At 33.2% G+C, this 22,964-nt stretch overlaps 2 protein-coding genes across 3 annotated transcripts in view; one reads left to right on the plus strand and one right to left on the minus strand.

Annotated features, from left to right (window-relative positions):
* Marchf7 (membrane associated ring-CH-type finger 7) overlaps positions 1 to 13,130 on the plus strand; it is a 51,464-nt gene extending 38,334 nt beyond the window's left edge. For both annotated transcript variants that reach the window (XM_026393092.2, XM_026393093.2), the window contains exons 7-10: positions 5,182 to 5,291; positions 7,930 to 8,043; positions 9,501 to 9,549; positions 11,811 to 13,130. In XM_026393092.2, the coding sequence (XP_026248877.2) occupies positions 5,182 to 5,291; positions 7,930 to 8,043; positions 9,501 to 9,549; positions 11,811 to 11,869 (332 nt within the window). In that variant the 3' untranslated portion in view covers positions 11,870 to 13,130. The remainder of the gene's footprint in view (positions 1 to 5,181; positions 5,292 to 7,929; positions 8,044 to 9,500; positions 9,550 to 11,810) is intronic.
* Positions 12,343 to 22,964, minus strand: part of Cd302 (CD302 molecule) — a 32,616-nt gene continuing 21,994 nt past the window's right edge. The window contains exons 3-6 of the mRNA XM_026393094.2: positions 22,631 to 22,747; positions 21,566 to 21,739; positions 19,693 to 19,719; positions 12,343 to 16,477 (exon numbers count right to left, since the gene is read on the minus strand). Of these exons, the coding sequence (XP_026248879.1) occupies positions 16,275 to 16,477; positions 19,693 to 19,719; positions 21,566 to 21,739; positions 22,631 to 22,747 (521 nt within the window). The 3' untranslated portion in view covers positions 12,343 to 16,274. The remainder of the gene's footprint in view (positions 16,478 to 19,692; positions 19,720 to 21,565; positions 21,740 to 22,630; positions 22,748 to 22,964) is intronic.

Genomic DNA, 22,964 nt, shown 5'->3' on the forward strand with positions numbered 1-22,964 from the left:
TTTTTATGTGGTGCTCGTAATCAAATCCAGTGCCTCACAGGTGCTGGGCAAACACTCTGCCACTGAGCTACAGCCCTAGCCCCTTGTGCAAGACTTTTGAAGATAAATTCTAAAGCTAGATTTTTACCTAAGTATGATGGGAAGCCACTGAGGGGAAAGGAATAAAATGGTATTATTTATATTTGGCTGCTCTGTGAATAATGGATTTTAGGGAGATCAGGTGTAGAGGCAGGAAGACCAAGCAGCAAACTATTACAGTAGCACTTGCTAGAGTTAGTGATGGCTATCTAGATGTGGTAGTAGTGACAGTGATGATAGAAATTCATAGATTTTGATATGGTTTTGGAGGTAAAATTGGATTGGAAAGAAGCCAGAAATATAACAGGTTTGGGACAGGAAACTAAGTTTTCTGTTTTGGACATTTGTATTTGTGCTACTTTTTAGGTGACCATATAAAAGTGTCAAGTATTCTATTAGCTAGACAAGCCTGGCACTTTGGGAGAAGTACTCAGAAGTTACAGTTAAGGAACCAGAAGGAAATAAATAACATTTTAAATAGTCTTTTAGTGAAGGAGTTAAATATCAGAGACATAGGCCCAGAGCCCTGGGACACCCAAATATTTACTGAGAGCAAAGGAGATTTAAAGAGCAGCCTCTAGTTAGACAGGAAGAAAGCTAAGAAAATGTTATGTTGTTCAAGCCTACGGGCAGTATGATCAACCTTGTACTGCTGAGGTGTCAAGTAAAGTAAGAATAGTAAAATGACAGTTTTGATAACATGGATATCCTTGGTGACTTCAGTCTCTGGAGTGAGTTAGACAGGACTGAGGAGAGAAAAGGAAATTAGAAAGGGCAGACAGCAATATAGACCTCTCTTTCAACAAATTATTGCCAGGGCTACTGGAGACAGCAGCAGGAATTAGAGAATCTTAATGGGTCACAGAAAGTGTTTCATATTGGATACTTTCAGTCATGTGTTTGAAAATCCAGTGGAGAGGAGGAAAAATCTGTGAAAAAGAGAGGAAGATGGGATCCAGAGCACAAATTGTTGAATGATTACCCTTTGAAAGAAGGGATGTTTCATTTCCCGAAAGCTTTTGTAGACATCAGTTTGTTGGTTTGGTGGGAGGATGCATTGTTTTCTATATAATTGCTTCTAATTTGTTAAAGAAATACTTTTTTTTATCTGATTGTGAGACAGGTTAGGAGATTTTGAAATGTGGGCAAAATAGCATTCTATGTCTGTACGGTAGGATTTCCAGGTAGCAGTAGTATCCATAACTATGATTTTAGGGCAGGGGGTATAACTCAGTGGTAGAATGCTTGACTAACATGTGCAAGGCCCTGGGTTTGATCCCCAGTGCTACAGAAATACAAATTTTAAATAACATTTTAAGGTGAGACACATGCATTTTTTTAAAAAACAGCTTTGCAGTTTCTTGGATACAGACACTGAGTTTATTGGGCTTGGGTCCTTTACTTGGTAAATATCACAGAGGGTGTTAAGGGTATCATTAAGCACATAATTGTGGTATGGTGCTGTAAATTTAAATCAGGAAGTGGATAGAAAATGGTAAAGTCAATGTCTTTGAGTCTTGATATTAAAGAGAGCTGCCAGACAAGTTGAAAAGAGCTGGAGTGATTAAATTGTAGGTATGCAAAATGAGAAGATGCTTGAAATGAAGATCCTAGGAGTAGTGCAGGTCAGGGTATGACCTTAAAGTGAGTACCTGAGGTGGGATCATAATGGAATCCAAAGTGAATTATTCTATGTGGATGTTGAAATAACCAAAAAATAAGTTGATAAGGAAGATGCAAGCTGGGCACAGTGGTGCACACCTGTAATCCCAGAGACTTGGAAATGTGAGGCATAAGGATTGCAAGTTCAAAGCCATCCTCAGCAACTTAGCAAGACCCTGTTTCAAAATAAAAAGTGAAAAGGACTGGGTTTGTTGCTCAGTGGTAGTGCTCTGTGTTCAATCTCTAGTACCAAAAAAAGAAGAAAATGGGGGCTGGGGCTGTAGCTCAGTGGTAGAGTGCCTCACACGTGAGAGGCACAGGGTTCGATCCTCAGCGCCACATAAAAATAAAAATAATAATAATAAATAAATAAATGTATTTTTAAAAAAAGAAAGTAGCAAGTCATTTGATGAATGAGGTTTAAAAATATCGATGAGTGAGCATCTGCCCTCACTTCTTGGTTATGAGGTACGAGGGACTGGAATAAAAATGACTAGAAAAGAGGATGTTTTAGTCAAAAGGCACTGTGATTCACACATAAAGGTAAGGAGATGATTCAAAAAAGTCTGGTTCTTAAAAGAATTTATTGGTGTTAGACCATGAGTACTAGAGAACAGAGTGGAAATGACCTGGTAGGGTGTGAAATTAATAAATGAACATAAGTGTAAGATTAGGGCCTGATAAGTATAGCTTTGTGTCATAGGTAGATATGTTGTGAAGTTTGATAGCAGTGTTATTAATTTTCATATTCTGTTGGAGGAGTCAAATTACCCATTCAAGATAGAGATTAGTTGCCCACTGGGAACTTTTTTTTTTTTTTTTTTTTTGGTGATGGTGCTAGGGATTAAACCCAGGGCTTTGTGTATGCAAGGCAAGCACCCAACCAACTGAGCTCTATCCCCAGCCTGCCACTGGAAACTTTTCCTGCAAATTTCTGAAATGTGGTTCTTAAGGAATAAGCAGAATCTTTCTTTGAAGGAGTATGAGTGGGGAAATAGCTACTTTATAAGCTTGTCTGAGTCCCAGGCTCTGGAACAAGGCATTTCTTTTGTAGCTGCCTCTTCTCTTAGTAGTTTCGTGTTATGATAACCTTATAGGCTTAATTAGTCACTACTGTTTGGTGTGATTAAGATTCATTAAGAGATTACACATAAAGTGCTTAGCATGGTTCTTGACACTGAGTAAGGGCCCAGCAATGTTATATATTACCAAAATGAAGAACAACTTGATTCAACTTCTGATACCCTGGCAATTGGATTGTTAATGTTGAGTGTGGAGGAACATATAATACAAGTTTATTGCTTAAGAACATTGCCTTTTTGGAATTATACTAGACTATTGTCTTCAACACTCAGCTAGCTATAGGCTCTTGAGAATGATTATATTCATTTATTTATTTATTTTTGTAAGGTACTGAGGATTGAACCCATTGGAACTCTACCCCCTGAGCTATAATACCAGTGTGTTTTCTCCTGTTTGCTTGTCCTTTTCCTGTGGAATAGCTTGCCACTTCTTTTGTTATTGTTTGGTTTTGGTTTGTTTTCTTATTAAGAACAACTCTTATTTTGGGTTCATAGATCTCCAGCCCTTTTATTTTTTATTTTTCGTCAAGAGTCTTGCTGGACTTGAACTTAAGGGTCATGATAAACAAAATGCTCTTAGATTGAATCAAGTATGAGAGAAAATGATGCATTCAAGAAACTATAAAAACAAGATACATGAGGCCAATGCCAGTATAACACAGCATGTCATTTTTACAATAAACGTTTGTTTTCATAAGCTAAAGGAGTATCAATCTTCTCGTTGACTAAACTGTGCATGATTATATAGCAAAAATCTAATGTACTTTTTCTACAACTCATTGTGAGACTTTATCATATACTTCTTCAGATTGGAATTCACCTTACTTTTAGCTGTTTTCTTGAAAATATGCATTAGTTTAAGGGTTTTTTGTACTTCTTAAGATGGGCTACTGATCACCCTCTGCAGAATCTCTAAAACCTCTAATTATTGCTTGGCACAAAACACTAAGAAGTGTGAGTTGAATTTAATTTAAACATCTTGTTTGTTATTCATGTAACTTATTCTAATTTAGGACATTTTTTAAATGTTTAAAGCAAGAATGGGGGAATCTACATTTTTAATTACACTAAACCTACTAAATTGGAGCCAGAATTTTATAATAATCAGCTGTTTAGTGCATTTGAAACAAATGTTTCCCTCTTTTAAAAAAATGTGTTAAGGGCTGGGGATGTGGCTCAAGCGGTAGCGCGCTCGCCTGGCATGCTTGCGGCCCGGGTTCGATCCTCAGCACCACATACCAACAAAGATGTTGTATCCGCCGAGAACTAAAAAATAAATAATAAAAATTCTCTCTCTCTCTCTCTCTCTCTCTCTCTCTCTCACTCTCTCTTTAAAAAAAAATAAAAAATAAAAAAATGTGTTAAAATAGATATAAAATTTTCCATTTTGACTATTTAAGTATATACTTAAGTTGCATTTATTGTGTAACCATCACTACCATGTATTTTCAAAACCTTTTCATACCCAACACAGAAACTGTACCCTTAAAATGCTGTAACCCCCCACTCCTTCCCAGTCCCTGGTAACTTTTGATCTACTTTCTGTCTCTCTGAATTGGCTTAATGTAGATATGTCACGTAAGTAGAATCATAAAATATTTCTTGTTTTGTATCTATCTTATTCATTTAGCATAATGAATGCTTTCAGGGTTTAGCCATAGTGTTAGCATGTATCAGGACTTAATAATTCTTTTATAGGCAAAAGTAGCTGGGTTGGTTGGTTGGTTGGATTTGTGGTACTGGGGATCAAACACAGGGCATTGCAAATGCTAGACAGGCACTCCACCATTGAACTACATTTCCACTCCCAAAGAGCTGCTTTTATCTGGACACAGGTGTGGACGCATTTTTCCCCTCTTAGTCAGCAGGGCAGGCACATTCCTTAGAAGCCAGGAGATCTTAGTGTAGGCTATTACCTGAAAGACACTGGCCTGATTATGTAAAAACTAGCTGCTTGAGATGTTATCATTAAACTGCTTACTTGGTATCTAGTCAAGATACTTGAGGAGGATGTAGGAAGTATGGATGACATTCCATTGCCTGGCATTCCATTACCTCTTTCAGCTTCCCTCAATCAAAAGGATATGTGAACATCAAGAAGAATATAGCAGAGATATTTGAATAATGGGTGGAGGCTTAAATATCATAGGATAGGACTTGACATGCACATTGGGTGTTACAGATTACTATTTTAAGAGATGTTACTGGTTTATTGAAAGAACATAATCTCTCTTCTACTATACTCTCCCCTTTTTTTCTAGTCCCCTTCTTGAAACTTTCTGCATTTTAAACCTAAAAATTAGGAGGGGAAATGTTTTTCAAGTAAAATAAGTTTTACTTGTAATTTAATTTTTACCAGGTTCTTCATTAGAGGCTGTAACCACCTGTGAACTTTGTAAAGAGAAGTTGCAGCTTAACCTGGAGGATTTTGATATTCATGAACTACATAGAGCTCATGCAAATGAACAAGTTAGTATATTTTGCCTAATTTGGTAAGTGTCTATTCTATGCTTAAAGGACAGCTCTTGAAGAAAAGATTAAGTCATGGTCAGAAGCCCTACATTATACTAGCAATAATACTTTTAACATAAATCTGTTACTGCATTAGGTGTTTATAATTTTTCTGTAACTTTAAGTGAAAGGCAATCATTGTACAGGTTTTTAATCCATCAAGGTAAAATTTGTCGTGCTCCCTAAATAAGCCTGAAAATAATAAAAGCTTAGGAAAGTGGTCCCAGAACAGGCAGTTCCCCAGAACTGTATTTGAGATGCTTAAATGACAGTTAGAATAAAGAGCTCAATATCTTTCCCTACTGAAGGAAGACTCCAGGAGCAGAAAGTATGTGTTTAAGGAGATCAAAAGGGTGACCCTAGAGCCCAACTATCTAAGTGTGGTTAGTGTATTTGTTATGAAAAGAAATATGATGGCAAGGGAATGTATGAAGTGCTTGACCCTTCCCTGACCCCAATTTTATACGAGGTGAGGTACACACAATATCAAAATAATTTTAAAGTGGACAATTCATGTTCAAAGTGATGTGCAACCACCATTTGTCTAGCTATGAAATATTTTCATTACTTTACAAAGAGAATCCTGTAGCGAATTCTATAGCCATTACCAGTTGTTCCCATTCAATCTTTTAGCCCCTGGCATCTACCAGTATGTTTAATAAATTTAAATGCTTAATGACCTTGCAGGAATTAGATATAGATACATTTCTTCTAGTTTATCAGTGAACTCTTATTCTGTCCTGATCTGGACATTTCATATAAATAAAATTTTATAATATATAAGGTCTCTTATGAAAAGCCTTTATTTTTAAAATAAATTATGGAAATAATGGATACTCTTTGAAAATCTGATTAAAACTATGGATCCTCCTTTCAAAATATATAGCACAAATTCTGTATATAATTTTAAGAATTCCCAGATCTCTTAAAAATAAAAGATCATGATTGCTTAGATTGTTTAGATCAGGCTTAAGAATCACTGATCTCTAAAGAATGAAACATTGTGGTTTATATAAAATAACTGCTTTATTTTATAACAATTTTATTATATTCCTCTAATGAGCCAGTTGTCCAAAAAGAAAATAACTTTCAGCAATCACTTCAATCCCCAAAAAGTCTACATAGACAGCTGAGCATTTGTATTTTAAAGGACAGGGGAAAGAATATATAGTATATATGGAATAGTGCAGGGAAAAGAAATAATTTTTGTCTTTTAAAGAATGAGTAGGTTTCAAAAGGATTCTCTCCTGCCATCTTCCTTCTTTTGATGTTCATCATTTCTCTTAAAATGAAGGCTTTGGTTTTTCATTCAGGGAGTGTTTTTATTGTTCTTCAAGCACTTTAATGACTCACATTCTTACATGACTTAGAAATGTTTGGAAATACCTGGTGGAGTCATTATTAAGACAATGACTGGTCTGATTAAGCTTCCAGGCTTTAATTTGTTTGTTTTGTATGAATCATGGATTCTAGTGACCTGACAACTACCCTAATTTTAAGTGATTATTTTGCTAGTTTATTTCCTCATTTTCTAGTGGCTTCATTTTTCTGCAAGGTGATTAAGCATTTAAGGCTTAATAAAAATTTTCTTGATATGTGATTTTTTTTTTAGTTACAAAGTAAGCATTTTAAAAAACAAATTTCAGATTTCTTGAATACTCTGTAGAATCTGATAAACAAATACTTGCTAAAAATAAATACTAAAAATATACAATTATTAACTTGATGATTTAATTGCTCTAAAAAGGCACAACTTACCTTTTCACCGTTAAAATTGTAGGACAAATCAGATTTTTGTTTTTTCAGTGCTGGGGATCAAACCCAGGGCCTCACACATGCCAGAAAATTGCTGTACCACTGAGCCACATTCCTAACCGTAGATGTTTTAAAAACACTAATATGATTTGTAATTAAAGCTTTAAAATAAAAGAACAGGGCTAGGGATATTGCTCAGTGGTAGTGCACTTACCTAGCATATTTGAGACCCTGGGTTCTGTTTCCAACACACCATCCATGTGTGTACACACACACACACACACACACACACACAGTTTGAAACCAAAGGACTCTTTTTACCAATTTAAATTTCTGTGTGAATGAGTTACAGTATTATCTTGTTAGTTCATTCTTATATTTTTTCTGTTGCCTTCAAACTAATTATATTACACATGAAATACTTGAGCTACCAGAATAGGTATTAGTTTAGTAATATATTGATTTAGTGTAAATAAATACATTAAGCCAACATATAGCTACTTACTTTTTGTAAAAGGCAATCCGTTATGAACTTTATAAAAAACCAAAGCATTCATTCTGCTATAAAATTATTTAAAAGCTAAACTTTTATATAAATCATTACACAAAAGAAAACTGAAAATAAAGAAGATAGTCACACCTGTTTGGCATTAGTAAAATGTTAGGGAATTATGAAGGGCAACTTTTTATTTCTTATTTTAATAGAATGGCACTGTATGCCTTACCAAGAATTAGATATAAATATATTTCCTCTAGTTTATCAGTGAACTCTGACTATCAGTCACATTTTAATTTTTCCTTCTCCATTTTTCTTTTTCTCCTGTTTGCTTCCCTGTTGAAGGCTGAGTATGAGTTTATCAGCTCTGGTCTCTACCTAGTTGTGTTATTACACTTGTGTGAACAAAGCTTTTCTGATATGATGGGAAATACAAATGAACCAAGCACACGTGTCCGAGTAAGTAATACTGGAGTGGGGAAGAGGGAGGGTGTGATACAGCAGCAAGTATTTGCCTTGGAAAGCAAGTTAAAAATAAAAGTATTGTAGATTTAATGAAAATTGCTGTCTTCCTTACTTCTGCACAAGCTTTATTTTCTCATAAAGCTATTTAGAGAAGGAAGTAATTTTCTAGCTCTTGAAAGTAATTGGAATATATTTCGGGGGAAAAAAGGGACAGAATTATGAACACAAAGGATATGTGTTTTTTAATATTTAAAGGCGGGGAGGCCTCAGTATTAACAGGTTAGGATCCTGAAATTGAACTCTAAAAGCCAAAAGAATATGGTAAATTGACTTCATTTGTTTGTTAGTATACTGTAAAAAATGATCAGCAAACTAATTTTTTTAAGTGTCCATAATACAGACTAAAATATGGACTAGTTGCTGTTAACTGTGTACACTATTAACCATAATAAAACATTTAGACTAGCTGTATGTTAGGTATTTGTTAAGTAAACAATGCTGTTTGCCTCTGTATACTGAAGGAAACTTGTATTCTGTTGTCTAGGCCATTTTGCGTAGCAGGGCCTAGGGTCTTTATCTATTATTACAGAATCATTCTGCATATTAATATATTGAAATGTGTTCATAAATATCTTTCAGACTAGATTTTTGTATAAATGTTCACTTTGTTGATTAAAAATTTAGTAGATTTTATGTTAAGATGTAATGTTTTTATTTTGAAAATTATATCAAAAGGGTACAATTCAATGTATATAATACTCCTTCTATTCTCTTTTATCATGTGAATATTATAACAGTGAGTCTATTGAAAAATTATCATTGAAAGAAAAGAGAATAAACTATCAGAAGCAACACTGAGAATTTAAGCAAAGATCTCTTGACTTCTAAGTACTTCATAAATCATGAGCCCTTAGCTTTAGTTAACTGCATTAAATGATTTCTACAAGTGTCTTAACTCTTTTGAGAATGAACAAACCATGTAAAGCATATGTCTGCAGAATTTATACCTTGAAAAAAAAACATTATTATTATAAGATTAAAGTGATTATTAGAATTTTTTGAAGTATAAAATGTATCTAGAGCTATCAAATTTAGGCAGGCATATCTGAATTCATTTTGTCCAAAGAGCAAGGTTTTGGGGGGGGGCCCTCCCCCTTTATTTCATAATTTTTAAAAAATATAAGAAGACCATGCCATTGGATGTAATTATTTTATTGTATGTTTCCAGTTCCAATAAACTGATTTCTACCTCATTGATAATGATTATATAAAACATTTAATAATAACACCCTTAAGGTTATAATTTTTGATGTAGGGGGAGAAAGTCCCCTATTAAAAGGATTAAAATGATGTTTGATTTTTTAAGTAAAAATGAATCTCCTATACTGATTCTTTCTTTAGATCCATTTGCAACATTTAAACTACTGTATTTCTTTCTGCATTGTTTCTAGTTTATTAACCTTGCAAGAACTCTTCAGGCACATATGGAAGATCTCGAAAGTAGGTGGAATTTCCCCTCCCCAGACTTGTTGAATTTACTTTTGCAAATTAAACCCACAGAACAAAACATAAGTATATAAACTCTTTTCTACCAAATTAGATCTTCATTTATAGGCTTATTAATACCAAAATGATTAATCTGGGAAATATGGGTTGGGCAATTGATACTAGTTTTTTAACAGTATTGAAATAAATTATTTATTTTAAGGTAAGGAAGGATGTAATTTTAACCACTAGCATTTTATTATAAATAAGTTATTTTTGATCCCTTCAAATTTAGCACTTGTAATAAAATCATAAATTTACTAATCAAGGCATATCTCCTATTTTAGTGTTTCAAGAAATTTTACTTTTTATTTAGTTCATTAGATCATAAAATGTTTTCCTTGGTATTTTACATGGTTCTAGGAAAACAAAGGAGAAAAGAATCCTGATTATAAGTCCATAACAAAAGCCCTAAGGTTTTCTGTTCCTTGTTCAGGTCCTTGTGGACATTTTATGTAGATAGCTCCAATCTCTTTTAAGACCACACACACCATTAGGCTTGTCTGAGTTTCTAGATGAAAGTACATAAACCCCAAATCTTCAAATGCATTTAACAGCCCGTCCTCTTCAAAGTCCAATTGCTTCATGCCTGGTGGGTACATCTCTATAACGGTTGCTCGAAAATCCAAGGTTACCCCTATTCAATATCTGCCTCTTCTACTTTTCCACCCAAAGCAAAAGATTCCCCATTCTAGTATGCAATTTGAAGTGTTTTTAACTATGTATTCACCATTTGGTTACCCATATACTCATCCTCAAAATTCTTGGTGTGTTACCTATAGTGTGTACAAGATTTTTGCATTTAGACAAAAAGCTCAGCATCCTTTGATAATAGTTCTCGTAAAAACCTTTTGATTTCTTGAATATTCTCAGGATGTGGATTCTTCTAAGTTAGTTTACTAATTTTAAGTTTTTAAAGGATTTCAGATAAAACTGAGCAACACATTTTTATCATTTTAATTAGTATATGTGAAAATAAAGGAATCACTTGGAATTCATTTAGTGTAAATTTTTTTTATGACTTCTTAGTTCTGATCCCTTATATTAGCCATTATACAAGTCTCTTTAGTTTTTTATTCTTTTAAAAATAATAATTTTATTATTATTATTTATAATCTGTAAGATGTGATGATAATGTTTTGGTATATTTCCCCAAAATTTCTAGGGTTTTTTTTTGGGGGGGGGGTTGTTTTTAATTCTTACTTAAAATTTAAAAAAATCTTATTTAGAATATGGTTTCTTAAACATAGTCTTTTTTTAAGTACTAATATTCTGAAAATTAATTCCAACTGAATTTTTTTCTCCTATGGAATTAATCCAGGAGAAAACACAAGAAGTTTTCTATAAGGCTATTCTGTTTTTTTAGTTTGGCATAGAAAATACAAGAAAAGAGTTACATTAAACTTTTCTGCCCTTGATAGTAGGAGAGGTATTAATTAGATTTTTATTTTTGCAGACTTTCATTTTACTTCACATGTTAAGCAATTTACAGAATACATAGTATTTTACTACCTTCCTAAAGACATTCCACAATGTTTTATGTTAAATCTTGATCTACTAATGACTCTTAAATAAACTGAGGTCAGAAATATTGCTAAAGTGATAAGTTTCTGACAGTTTAGAGACGGAATAATCTCAGTAGTAGTTGTTTAGTGAAGCCAAATCTTTTAACTTAGGCTGTGTCTATATAAAGCTTTTTGACTTACTAAATAAACTTTTTTCTTGGCATTGTATAGACATAGCATTGATGTAAATTGCAAGAACACCCATAACCTATTATTCTATGTACATTTTTTTCCATTCTCATCGGATGCATCAAACATGCAGCGGTAATAAGCCAGATTCTACTCAGGTGTGTGAGAGGACTTGCCTTAAATTCACTTTTTCTCTGATATATTTATCATTAGTTACTATGAACACAAATTTATCTCAGAAACATTTTAGAAGATACTTTTGAACCACATTTTAAAGCATTTTCATTTTTATAAAAACTGTGTAACATCACAAAAAGATGTGGGGGTGGGGGCATTTCAGATAGGCATCACTCACAATCAAACCACCCTAACCCTGTCATGATAACTTATCATTTTGACCAAAACAGTGTACTAAATTGGGATTTTTATTTTACAAGTCATTGCTGTTCTGGCTTCATATTTACACTTCCCATTCTCATCCCCCTTAAAATCATTCTTGATCATCCTGTTTTCTTTCAACAGCTTCAGAGGATGATTCTGAAGAAGATGGAGACCATAACAGAACATTTGATATTGCCTAACTTCAGTTAAGACAAATGGATGATCTGTGAACAAGTGTTTATTAAAACTGGCAATTAAGTATGAATTAATTTTGTGGGGGGAATGCCTATTAAATATATTGACTATACATAAAATGAATATATACATATACATGTATTCATGTACATATATATTCATTCTCAAGTGTTGCTGAATTAAAATTCTGCTGGACCTTTTAACACTGGCCAGCAAATTCAATGTTTATAAAATTGGTAATCAAAAGACTTTTTCTTTTAGGTGAGTGGGAAAGTATTACCCTTGTTTTCAATATCTAAGCAGTGCCCATCAACCCTTTTTTGTGTTCTGAGTAGTCATATTTATGAGAAAAGGTTTGTGTTTTAGTCTCTTGCTAGTGAGAAAAGTGGGTCAAAATATGCTTTTAAAATAAAATGCCAAATGGCACCTAGTTTTCCTTTTTAAATGCCTTAAGTTGCAGTCATATTTTTAATAATCATTTACTTCCAGTGTTTTGAAAAAAAAATTTTTTTTAAGAATGGGAAGGAGGTTATGAAGAACATTATATTAGGTTTCCAAATTTAATTTGAATTCTAATTCACTTAGCAATAAAACCTAATTTAAAAAAAATGTGTAAGAGATGTAGAAATGATGGATAAATTTTTGTATTGATTTTCAAAATGCAGATTATATTTGATAGGCCATAGTGTGTGTAGTATTCCTTTTAGGAATATTATAGCTATAAATTATATCAGAATTGCCAGTCAAATGATATTTGGTTTAAAAAAAATTGTTACAATCTCAAGTTAATGGAATATTTTTAAATCCCACATTCAAAGTTTAAAACACTGGTTTTCAACGTGTTTTTTAGTGTTGTCACTTCTTTATAGATAAATATGATATAAATAACCAATTTGGATCCTGGTCATTTTTAACTGTTTCTTGGTAATTCTGAGCATTTATTTGATGATTAATATTTTTCACTACCTTTGAAATTCAAATAGATGAACATTACCTATTCAACATGAATGGTCTACAGTGTGGTCATGAGTTGTGTATACTTCCATAACATTGTATTTTTCCTCTGTCAACAACTTTAGGATACACTTAAAACACCTTCAGGTGGTTTCAGATTAAATTCTGATGTTATGGCAACAAACTACTCTTTTAAAATCTAAATAGAAACCATGTAATTTCTCAAATGTGAATGAACAGTTTGCCCACACTTAGTTTGTTGGTCCTATGTAAAACCTTGGCTTGAAATAAAGTGCATACTGATTGATTCTATTTTACAGTTTGAACTGTTTCCTTTTAAACTGTTGCTCAAAGAAGACTTAAGACCTTGTAGCCAAGACTTTTATTAAAATTTCACATCCCATTTCAATATGCTTCTAAAACATTTGCTGGATTCTTCCCTGTTGTCTTTGCATTGCCTCCTTAAAGCAAAAACACAAAATTGAAGGATACCAATTTCAATATATTCTGTCAGTCCTTTGAGATGCTTTGGATTCAAAATATTATATTTAAATAGAATTTATTATGAAAATTGTCTTCTGCTTAATCCACAATATATTTTATTTTTTTAAAATGTCATTTTCTTATTGTTTTTCATTAACTGCAAAAACAGGACATTGATAACAAGACAATGGTTTGAGTCTTATAGTCGTGTCAGCTTCTGCTGTTGTGTAAATTTAACACTATAGTGGAATAAACAGGAATAAGAATAGTCTTCACTGGTTATCAGTTTTAAATTCTGAACAAAAGAGATCATACATCACTACAAAGAATGCAGACTCCTGAGACCGTTTAGTTTAAAACTGTTCTCTCTACACTACTGCCAAGCATATGTTGTCAGGTCTGGGGATATTTACTTAGTATGTGGAAGGCCATGGGTTTTATTCCCCAGCACTGCAAAAAAAAAGTAAAAAGTCATCATCAACCAGAAACAAGTTATTGAAGAAAGCAATTTCCACATTCTGAAAGTAATTAACAAGCCTGCCTTTTTTTTTTTTTTTTAAAGCACTTTGGGGAACTTTGAACCCAAAGTGCTTTATTGACCTATGTCCCCATCCCTTTTATTTTTTTGAGATGGGCTCAGTTTGTTGAGGCTTCCCTTGAACTTGTAATCCTCCTGCCTCAGCCTCCCAAGTTGCGGGAATTACAGGCGAGACCACTGTCCCTGGCCAGATATTTTGATATGTAAATATAATTAAGATTTAACATTTAATTACCAGGGACCTCTAGACTTGTTATAAAATGAAATCAAACATTGAAAATTAAATAATTTAAAACAGCCATTTGCAAGAGCTGCATTTAGTAGAAATTGTCAAAATGTGTACAGAAAATAGTTACATGAAAATTTAGTAGATTATTTAGAGTAGCACTGTTCTGTTTGGACTTTCTGTGATGGTGGAAGTGTTTTTCAGTATATGCTAGCTAGTATGGTAGCCACTAATCACATATGATTTGAGTGCTTAAAATGTTTCGATTTGGTGTTTTGTTTTTGTTTGTTTTGTTTTAATTTTAGATGGACACAATACCTTTATCTTATTTGTTTATTTTTATGTGATGCAGGGCATCCAACCCAGTGCCTCACACATGCTAGGCAAGCATTCTACCACTGAGCCACAACCCTGGCCTCTAAAATGTTGTGTTTTTTTTTTTAATATTTATTTTTCAGTTTTCAGCGGATACAACATCTTTGTTTATATGTGGTGCTGAGGATCGAACCTGGGCCGCACGCATACCAGGCGAGCCCGCTACCGCTTAAGCCACATCCCCAGCCCCTAAAATGTTTCTTAAATGTAATTGAAGGACTGAATTTTAAACTGTTTATTTTTAACTTAGGTAGCCTCCTGTGGGTAGTGATCTAGATATCAGATCTAGAGATCTGAATGATTGGTGGGGGTAGGTGATAAGATTGGTCTTAGTTTTTAAAGGAATGGTACAGTTAGGGTAGGATGAGTAGGAAGGAATTCCTGGCAGATATTCATTAATACAATTATAAATAGCCTATCAATTATGTATTAGAAATCTCAATTACTATATAAAATCTCAGTCTTCTATAGAACAATAATATTGCACATGTAATGCAGCTAGTATGTTAACACTTGCTCTTTTAGTACTACTTGTCTACACTGTTGATAATTTTCTGTTAGGACTTTGTAGTTACTGGAGTCTTATTAACAATAGGGCCATTAATTGTGATGAGGGGTGTTTCTGACTTAACAGTGGTTAGTGACAACAAATGGTATAAACTGTCAGTAGTGAAGCTGGAGATAGAATGGATCTTCCTTTAAGAAAATTACTGCTTCCAAATGATTTATCAGGTGAGGGTTATGGAGAGATTACTAGAGCTTTCAAGCTAATATAGGTAGTAAATACAGTTTCAAGTGAAACCGATACATTCTTCATCTTTTTTGATACTATTTTTTAAAATACTAAGGAAAATTATTTCAACTTTCTTCTAACTCCCAAATGTTTATTTTCACCTTTGTCCTGAAATTTACAATGAATATACTGAAAACTTTGTGCATCTTCACTAGTTGTACATAGGGTTTTTTTGTTTGTTTTTTGTCTTGGCTTAGTTTTTGTCATTTTTCTCTAAACAGTGGGGACATGAGTGATTTTTATTTTTATTTTTTCCATAATTTCATATCATTAAAAGATAAAATTTCTAAATGTTTTGGGAGCATAATACCTTGAGTTCATAAAGATAGGAGATCAGAAGAATCCTTAAATGGACACTATGATATCAGTGTTAATTAGATTGCCAGACTTCTCCATGAGTTTGTAGATATAGCCATATTCTTCTTTAAAATTTTTTATAAAAGTTTAATCACTCATGATCAGTGCTGTTTGTGGTCCAAAATGATGGATCTAAAAACAATGAAACTAAAATTATGTGGTATATGGAGTGTTAAGATTGATTTTTTTTCATCTAAATCATAAAATACAAATGGAGGAATTTTCTGTCAAAGTAGCCAGTCTCAGGGATATTTAAATGTACAGGGTCTATTTAAAAAATGGATTGATTCCCTAAATCACATTTATCAATAAATGAGCAAGACTGTTGAATTAAAAACTAAACTGGTTCAACTAAATGGAGAGGAAGATGGAGTAGTTAAGACAAGTAGACTGGATTATCAACTTTACTTCTTGGACATAAAGCTTTCTTTCATTCAAGTGAAAAGTTTCTGCTTTGGAAGAACTGATTATAACCTATAAATTAAAGATCTTTCCTTTTCTAAAATCTACATTAATAATGAACTGGAAGATTAATTCTTGTCCCAATGAGTACATGAAAATACTATTACTGTTATGGAATAACCATAAAAGCTATGATATTCGGTATCAAGTTTTAAATGAAAATCTTGCACAGGAATTGCTGTCAAGGCATTTGGTGTCTATCTGTTTTGACATTACCAAATTTCAGTCAAATCCAACAGCACATTCATTTTCTTCTGCAACTACCAAAACACAGTCGTCATCATAATGTGATTGGGGTGTAGTTGAAAAAACTGTGGTGAAACCAGAATTGGAATTTCTTTTGTATAGGTACCAAATGATTGCTCCCAAAACTGTCAAAATTACTGTACCAGCAATCACCAAAGTTGATATTAAAATGTGGTTATCTGAAAAAGAAGATAAAAGAATATATGGGAGATCAGGTTGCAAGTATTGCATTTTAAAGAATACATTGTAATTTAATCATCTAATTTAATCATACTCGTAAGAAAAAGAAATTACACATTAACTACTATCAAGATTTAAATTTCTTAGTGTGAAAAATGGCTGTACTTCAAAATTTCAAGTAAATATTGCCGTTTCTTTGCATTAACAATGATAAAAGTAGTCCACAATCCTGTTTGTCTTCCTTGGCTTTCTTTTCTGAATTAAGACTTTGCAAATTCATGTATACTGCTCTTTTTAGGAATAGTGGTATTTAAATCTCTGTTACATCAGTGGAGTTTTTAATGGTTTGCCTTTTGAAGATTTAAGATTTGTTTCACAGATGACGCACCATAAGCTGCAGTATCCTCCACTTTTGTTACCTTGCAAACATTCAAATACTATATATTTGTTTATTCCCTGAAGTTCTTTAAGTACAACTTTGTAATTCTTGCCCATTTAGAACCCTTGTAATCTTCCTAAAAGAATTTAGCTTATCAAATTGAGGAGAATTATTTGATTTAGTAGTTAGGAAGGAAATAGTTTTGAGAAGGTAACTATTATAGTTATAAAGGACTAAAAATGTGAGAATTTTTTTTTAGGTACTAGAGATTGAACTCAGAGGCACTTGACCACAGAGCCACATCCCCAACTCTATTTTGTGTTTTATTTAGAGATAGGGTCTCACTCAGTACTTAGCGCCTCACTTTTTTTTTTTTTTTTTCTCCTGAGGCTGGCTTTGAACTCAAAATCCATCTGTCTCAGCTTTCCAAGCCACTGGGATACATGCATGCGCCACCTTGCTTGGAAAAATGTGAGAAATTCTCAGAATTATCATTTTTGTAGATGTTCCCTTTTTGGTGGTGGGGGATTAAACCAGGAGCACTTAACCACTGAGCCACATCCCCAGTCCTTTTATTTATTTATTTTGCCCTTTTTATTTTTTCTTTTTGAGACCAGGAGTAAATTGCTGAGGCCTCGAATTTGGAAATCTGCTTCATCCTCCTAGGTTGCTGGGATTATAGGTGTGTCCCATCATACCTAGCTGCTGATGCATTTTTTATTAGCCATACTGATACTCATTATTTCAGCTTGTGTTTGTTAAAAATGGGACCTAACGGAAATAAGTTTGGTTAGGTAAATCACTATTTGGGGTGGGGTGGGGGCGGTGATGATTGAACCCAGGACATTCAGCTTGTAAGACAAGCATTCTACCAATGGAGCTATATCCCCAGCCCTGAGTGTTACTACTTTTAGGGTTGGGGAGAGCCATTTGTATTTTTAAATTGACAAGATTCTTTAAAAACACATTGTAAATGTCCACAACTGAATTATTTTTAATCCTAAAATAAAATTAGTGGACACAATTTAGCAGTGTTTGGGGGTAAGGGTGCTATATTATCTTTTTAACCTCTCCTTCGTGACCTTTTGTCTCCTGCCACTTGTGTACTCTAGTTATAAGGCCCAAACTACACAGTCTGCCTCTTAAACACTTGAATGAGCATTTCACAAAAGAGGACACACAAAGGTGCTCAAGAAAATGAAAATGCAGTAAGTTCATTCCACTTTGGGGAATGTACTCAAAATGGGAATGCAGGTCCCCAGAAGGACATGAGAATGTTTATAGGTGGCTGTATTCATATTAGTTGCAAGGTACAAATTCAAATATCTGAAAAGAAAGTGAGCAGATTGATATTTATAAAAGTACTATTAAGCAATTTTTAAAATATTGTATATGCTCAACAACAAACAAATCTATAGAAAAATTCCTGAGTGAAAAAAAGCAAGAAAAAAGTGCATAAAGTGGAATATGGTAAAGTTAGTGATTAGTTACCTCTGGGATTCGTGGGCAATAATATTGACATTTTCTTTCAGTACTGGGGATTGAATCCAGGGGCATATTAACACAGAGCTACACCCCCAGCCCTTTTTAAGTTTGAGACAGGGTCTCACTAAGTTGCTTGGGACTTCACTAAGTTGCTGAGGCTGGATTCAAACTTGCAATCCTCCTACCTCAGTCTCACAAATCACTGGTATTACAGGCATGTGCCACCACACCCAAGTAAATGCTAGGTTTCTTAACTGGTAGTTACTAGTAGTACATAAATATCAAGCTGTATGTGTAAGATTTGTGCATTTTACTCAATTATACTTCAAAATATGAAGATTAAAAACTATCCAATTGAGGAAAATTTTTCAGAACAGGTTCTCACATTGCAAAACTACATCTCCTATAGATTAGTAATAGTCAAAGTTGGATTCATTTTTTAATCCAGCAATTTCAAAGAACCTACAGATAAATCTGTCTTTGTGCAAAGTTATTTATTGTAGCATTGTTTATAAGAACAAATGTCTGGGAACAACCAAGTGGAAGTTTGAAGCTGGGTCAATTAGGTATATACATACCATGGAAGTATATGTAGTTGTAAAGAAAGAAGATTGATTTATTTATAGATCAGTGTTGAGGACAATGTATGATATGTTAAAAGACTATATTGGGGGCAAAATAAGTCATATGTCTCAGTTTGCTTATGTTAGCAAAAGGCACAAGAAGGTTAAAGAAGAAACTAAGTAAAATGGTTCCCAATAAAGGTAAAGATACGAAAGTGTGGACAGCAGTGTTTGCCTTATACTTTGGATTTTTGAATCACGTATTACGTGTCCCCTTTTTTAAAAGAATGTATTTAGGAGCTGGGGTTATGGCTCAGTAGTAGAGCGTTTGTCTTGAATGAATGAGGCACTGGGTTCAATCCTCAGCACCACATAAATAAAAGTATTGTGCCCATCTACAACTTTAAAAAAAAAAGTCTTCAAAAAATTTTTAAAATAATGTTTTAGTAAGTCCTTAATATGGAAGCTCTATGAATTGCAAATTACAACTAGAAGATGAATCTTTTTACCAAAATATGCAGTCATATACCACAAAAACACATAATGCAGTTCCTTGGGAAAATACAATTTGGTGTAAAGAATTGTTCATTTCATGTATAACTTATGGTTACCATATTTAAAATGCCAAACCTTATTACTAAGCTAAAAGGCTTTTCTACATTTTTATAAAATTATGTGTTACATAACTTTTTTAAAGGGGTCTATAGTCTATAGTGTGTTTCAACATGCCAGAATTTTAATACTTTTTTAATTAACGAAAAAAAAATAAGACCAGAATATTACTTACCTGATAAATATTTCTTGTTATATGGGACTGAAATACAAAAGAAAATAAAATTTTAGTATGCTTTATATTATAAGATTGACTTAAACACTTTCACAGTGTTAACCATAAATACTATTAGTTTAATATTCCTATTTCTACTGCTTTGTGAATTGTCTGTGTTATTGAATGTAGCTTTTAAAGATAGATACAGAGCCCTAACAAGCCAAGAACTTAGTTGGTGGACAAAGAAGAGGGAAGAATAAAGAGGATTCTGGTTGGAGATTTTGTGGAGAAAAAATGTAAAATTAAACAGTCATGACCTTACCTTTTTAGTATGGATTTTCTATTTCTGGTGTTTTGAATTTAACATTTAATTAAAAACTTGTTTTATATATCAATGCCCTGAAGGACAGTATATAAAATCTAATTTTTAAAAAATCAGATATTTGAGTTCTATGAAACAATGACAAATATTTATGTAATCTCTATAAAACTAATTATACTCAAGAATCCTGCTGCAATAAGTCTTAAAAGTGCATAATTTTGGATGTTAAAAACGGAAATAATCTACCAACCTAAGAGCCCTTCAATAGGTGAAATGGATTAAAAACTTAAGATATATATATATATAGGGGTAGAATGTTACTCAGCCTTAAAGAATGAAAACATGGCATTTGCTGGTAAATGGATAGAGCTGGAGAATATCATGCTAAGCAAAATAAGCCAATCCCCAAAAAATCAAAAGCCAAATGTTTTCTGATATATGGATGTTAATTTGCGATGGAGTTGGTGGTGCTGGGGAAGAATAGAGTTACTTTAGGTAGAGGGGAGTAAAGGGATGGGGGGGGTAGAAAGGATAGGAGAATGAATCAGACATTATTACCTTCTGTTCATATATAACTATATGACTGATGTGATTCACATCAGGTAGAATCAGAAGAATGAGAAATTATACTCCGTTGTATACGATGTATCAAAGTGCATTCTACTGTAATACATAACTAATTTTTAAAAAGGAAATAACCAGAGCTAAATGTCTGGTTTGGGTTTACAGTTAAAGCAGGAGAGAATACTAAGGATGCAAAATGGGGAAATGTCTGTCTGTGTCATGTTTCAAGCATCCCAAATTCATATTTTGGCATTTTAAATTTCTTTACTGAGAAAAGATTTACTCTCCAGAATTTAAAAGCACAAACTGTTTACAAAATTTAACAATCACATGAAAATATCGTGGAAAGTGACAGTTTTGTTCACTAAAATTCATTTTAATAAATCAGAAGAAAATTTATTATTTTAATCTAAAATATATCATGAACTATAATGTCATTTCTGTTTGCCTAAATGAAGGATGTTACTTCTTGTAAATAATCTAATTCTCTGTAAAGTTACATTAGAATTCTGGGATTATACAAACTTACTCTACACCACTGCTGCTCAATCAAATCATACACCAAAATCTTATGGTAATTCTTTTGAAAAACAAGATATTTGGGGGCTGAGGTTGTGGCTCGGCGGTAGAACACTCGCCTAGCGTTTGCGAGGCCTTAGGTTTGATCCTCAGCACCACATAAAAATAAGTAAACAAAATAAAGGTACTGTGTCCAACTACATCTAAAAAATACATAGTGAACAAAAAAGAAACCATATTTTTGATCTCTTGGAAACTTTAAGCAGATAGAATTAAATTATGCTTGGTGTGCATTATCTGGCCCTGCCTGTGAAGTGTAAGGCAATTACATATTTAATTTCCAGGAGACAAACTATTCTACTATATTCTGAATTCTTACTCCATTTATTTAATAAGAAAAGCTAATCTCGGAAAAAAATTGTTTGAAATCAGCCTTACTTTTCACAGCCCTCTTAGAATGGAAAAAAGACATTCAGTCATACTTACTAGCTGCTTTACAAAGTGTTCCTTCCACAGAAGAAACTTCACAATTTCCTTTTTTCCATTCACCTGTCTTGGTGTGCAGAAAACCACAGGTGTCAACTAGATCCTCAGCATCTTCTTGGTCTTCCCACTTATCAAATGTCATATTTGAACTATCAAACCACTTGAAACTTGCATCTGTCAATTAAGGAACATTTTCAACATCATGACAGTTTAAAAATGTGTTAGAGCCAAAGAAAAATATTTTGGATTAAAGGTGGAAAGGTATGTAGTTGATTTTTGGTTTTCAATTTTTTGGATTAAAGTTAGAAGGAGGAATATATTCTCTCTGCAGCCACATCAGCAAAAGGTATTTATTGGGTTGGGGATATATCTCAGTTGGTAGAGTGCTTGCCTTGCATGCATAAGGCCCTGGGTTCAATCCCCAACACCAAAAAAAAAAAAGTATTTATTTTAAGTGGTTTCAGAAAAAGATCCCATTTTGTAAGGAAAGCTATTTCCATGGGAAAATTATTTTTAAGTTTAAATATTATCAACCTTAGTAATTTCATTTCTTTTGAAAATGCTTAAATAGGGCTGCGGTTGTGGCTCAGAGGTAGAACGCTCTCACCTAGCATGTGTTAGGCACTGGGTTAGATCCTCAGGACCACATAAAGTAAAATAAAGACACTGCATCCACCTATAACTAAAAAATAAATATTAAAAAAAGAAAATGCTTAAATATGTCCCTTCTAGTTTTCTGTAGTGACAAAATACACATTTACATTATATAACATACAGATCATTTACTCTAACCTTATCCTATTAACTGCTAACACTAATAAGTTTTATGACTGTGCCATATTACAAAAATACTAAGCCTAGAAACATTTTAATCCAGACAAGAGAATCAACTATCTCATTTGTCAAACACATCAAGCTACTTAGGGGAAAGCTATGTATGGTACAAGTCATAGGTGCACACTGGAAATGCAATACCTGGATGCCCCAGGAAACATCAACTTGATCTGTAAAACTGAAGAATCAAAATGCCCTAAGCTCTACAAACAGAAAAACAGTCACACTTACCATCTGTGTCATAAAACATGCCTAGGAGGATATCATCTGGGCCTTTCCATTGCTTTTTCAAAGTATTCAGTATAAAAGCATTTTCTTCTTCATTATGTATGCTTATCATGTCTGCTCCTGAAATTATTTTAAAGAGGGGAGCGCATGCTCAAGAATCAGTGAAAATTACATGAGGTATAAAAAATTATGAGCTTTATTTGTTTCACCTTTACATCTTTTAAAAGAGGGCTTTGGGGCAGGGGACAATAAATTTAACTACAGGACAACAGAAAACTGAGGACCCAAATCAAAACATATTGTTAAAGAGGAAATCAGAAACCAGACAACCTATAGC

The sequence above is a fragment of the Urocitellus parryii genome, chromosome 1 (genome assembly GCF_045843805.1).
Source record: "Urocitellus parryii isolate mUroPar1 chromosome 1, mUroPar1.hap1, whole genome shotgun sequence".
Lineage (NCBI taxonomy): Eukaryota > Metazoa > Chordata > Mammalia > Rodentia > Sciuridae > Urocitellus > Urocitellus parryii.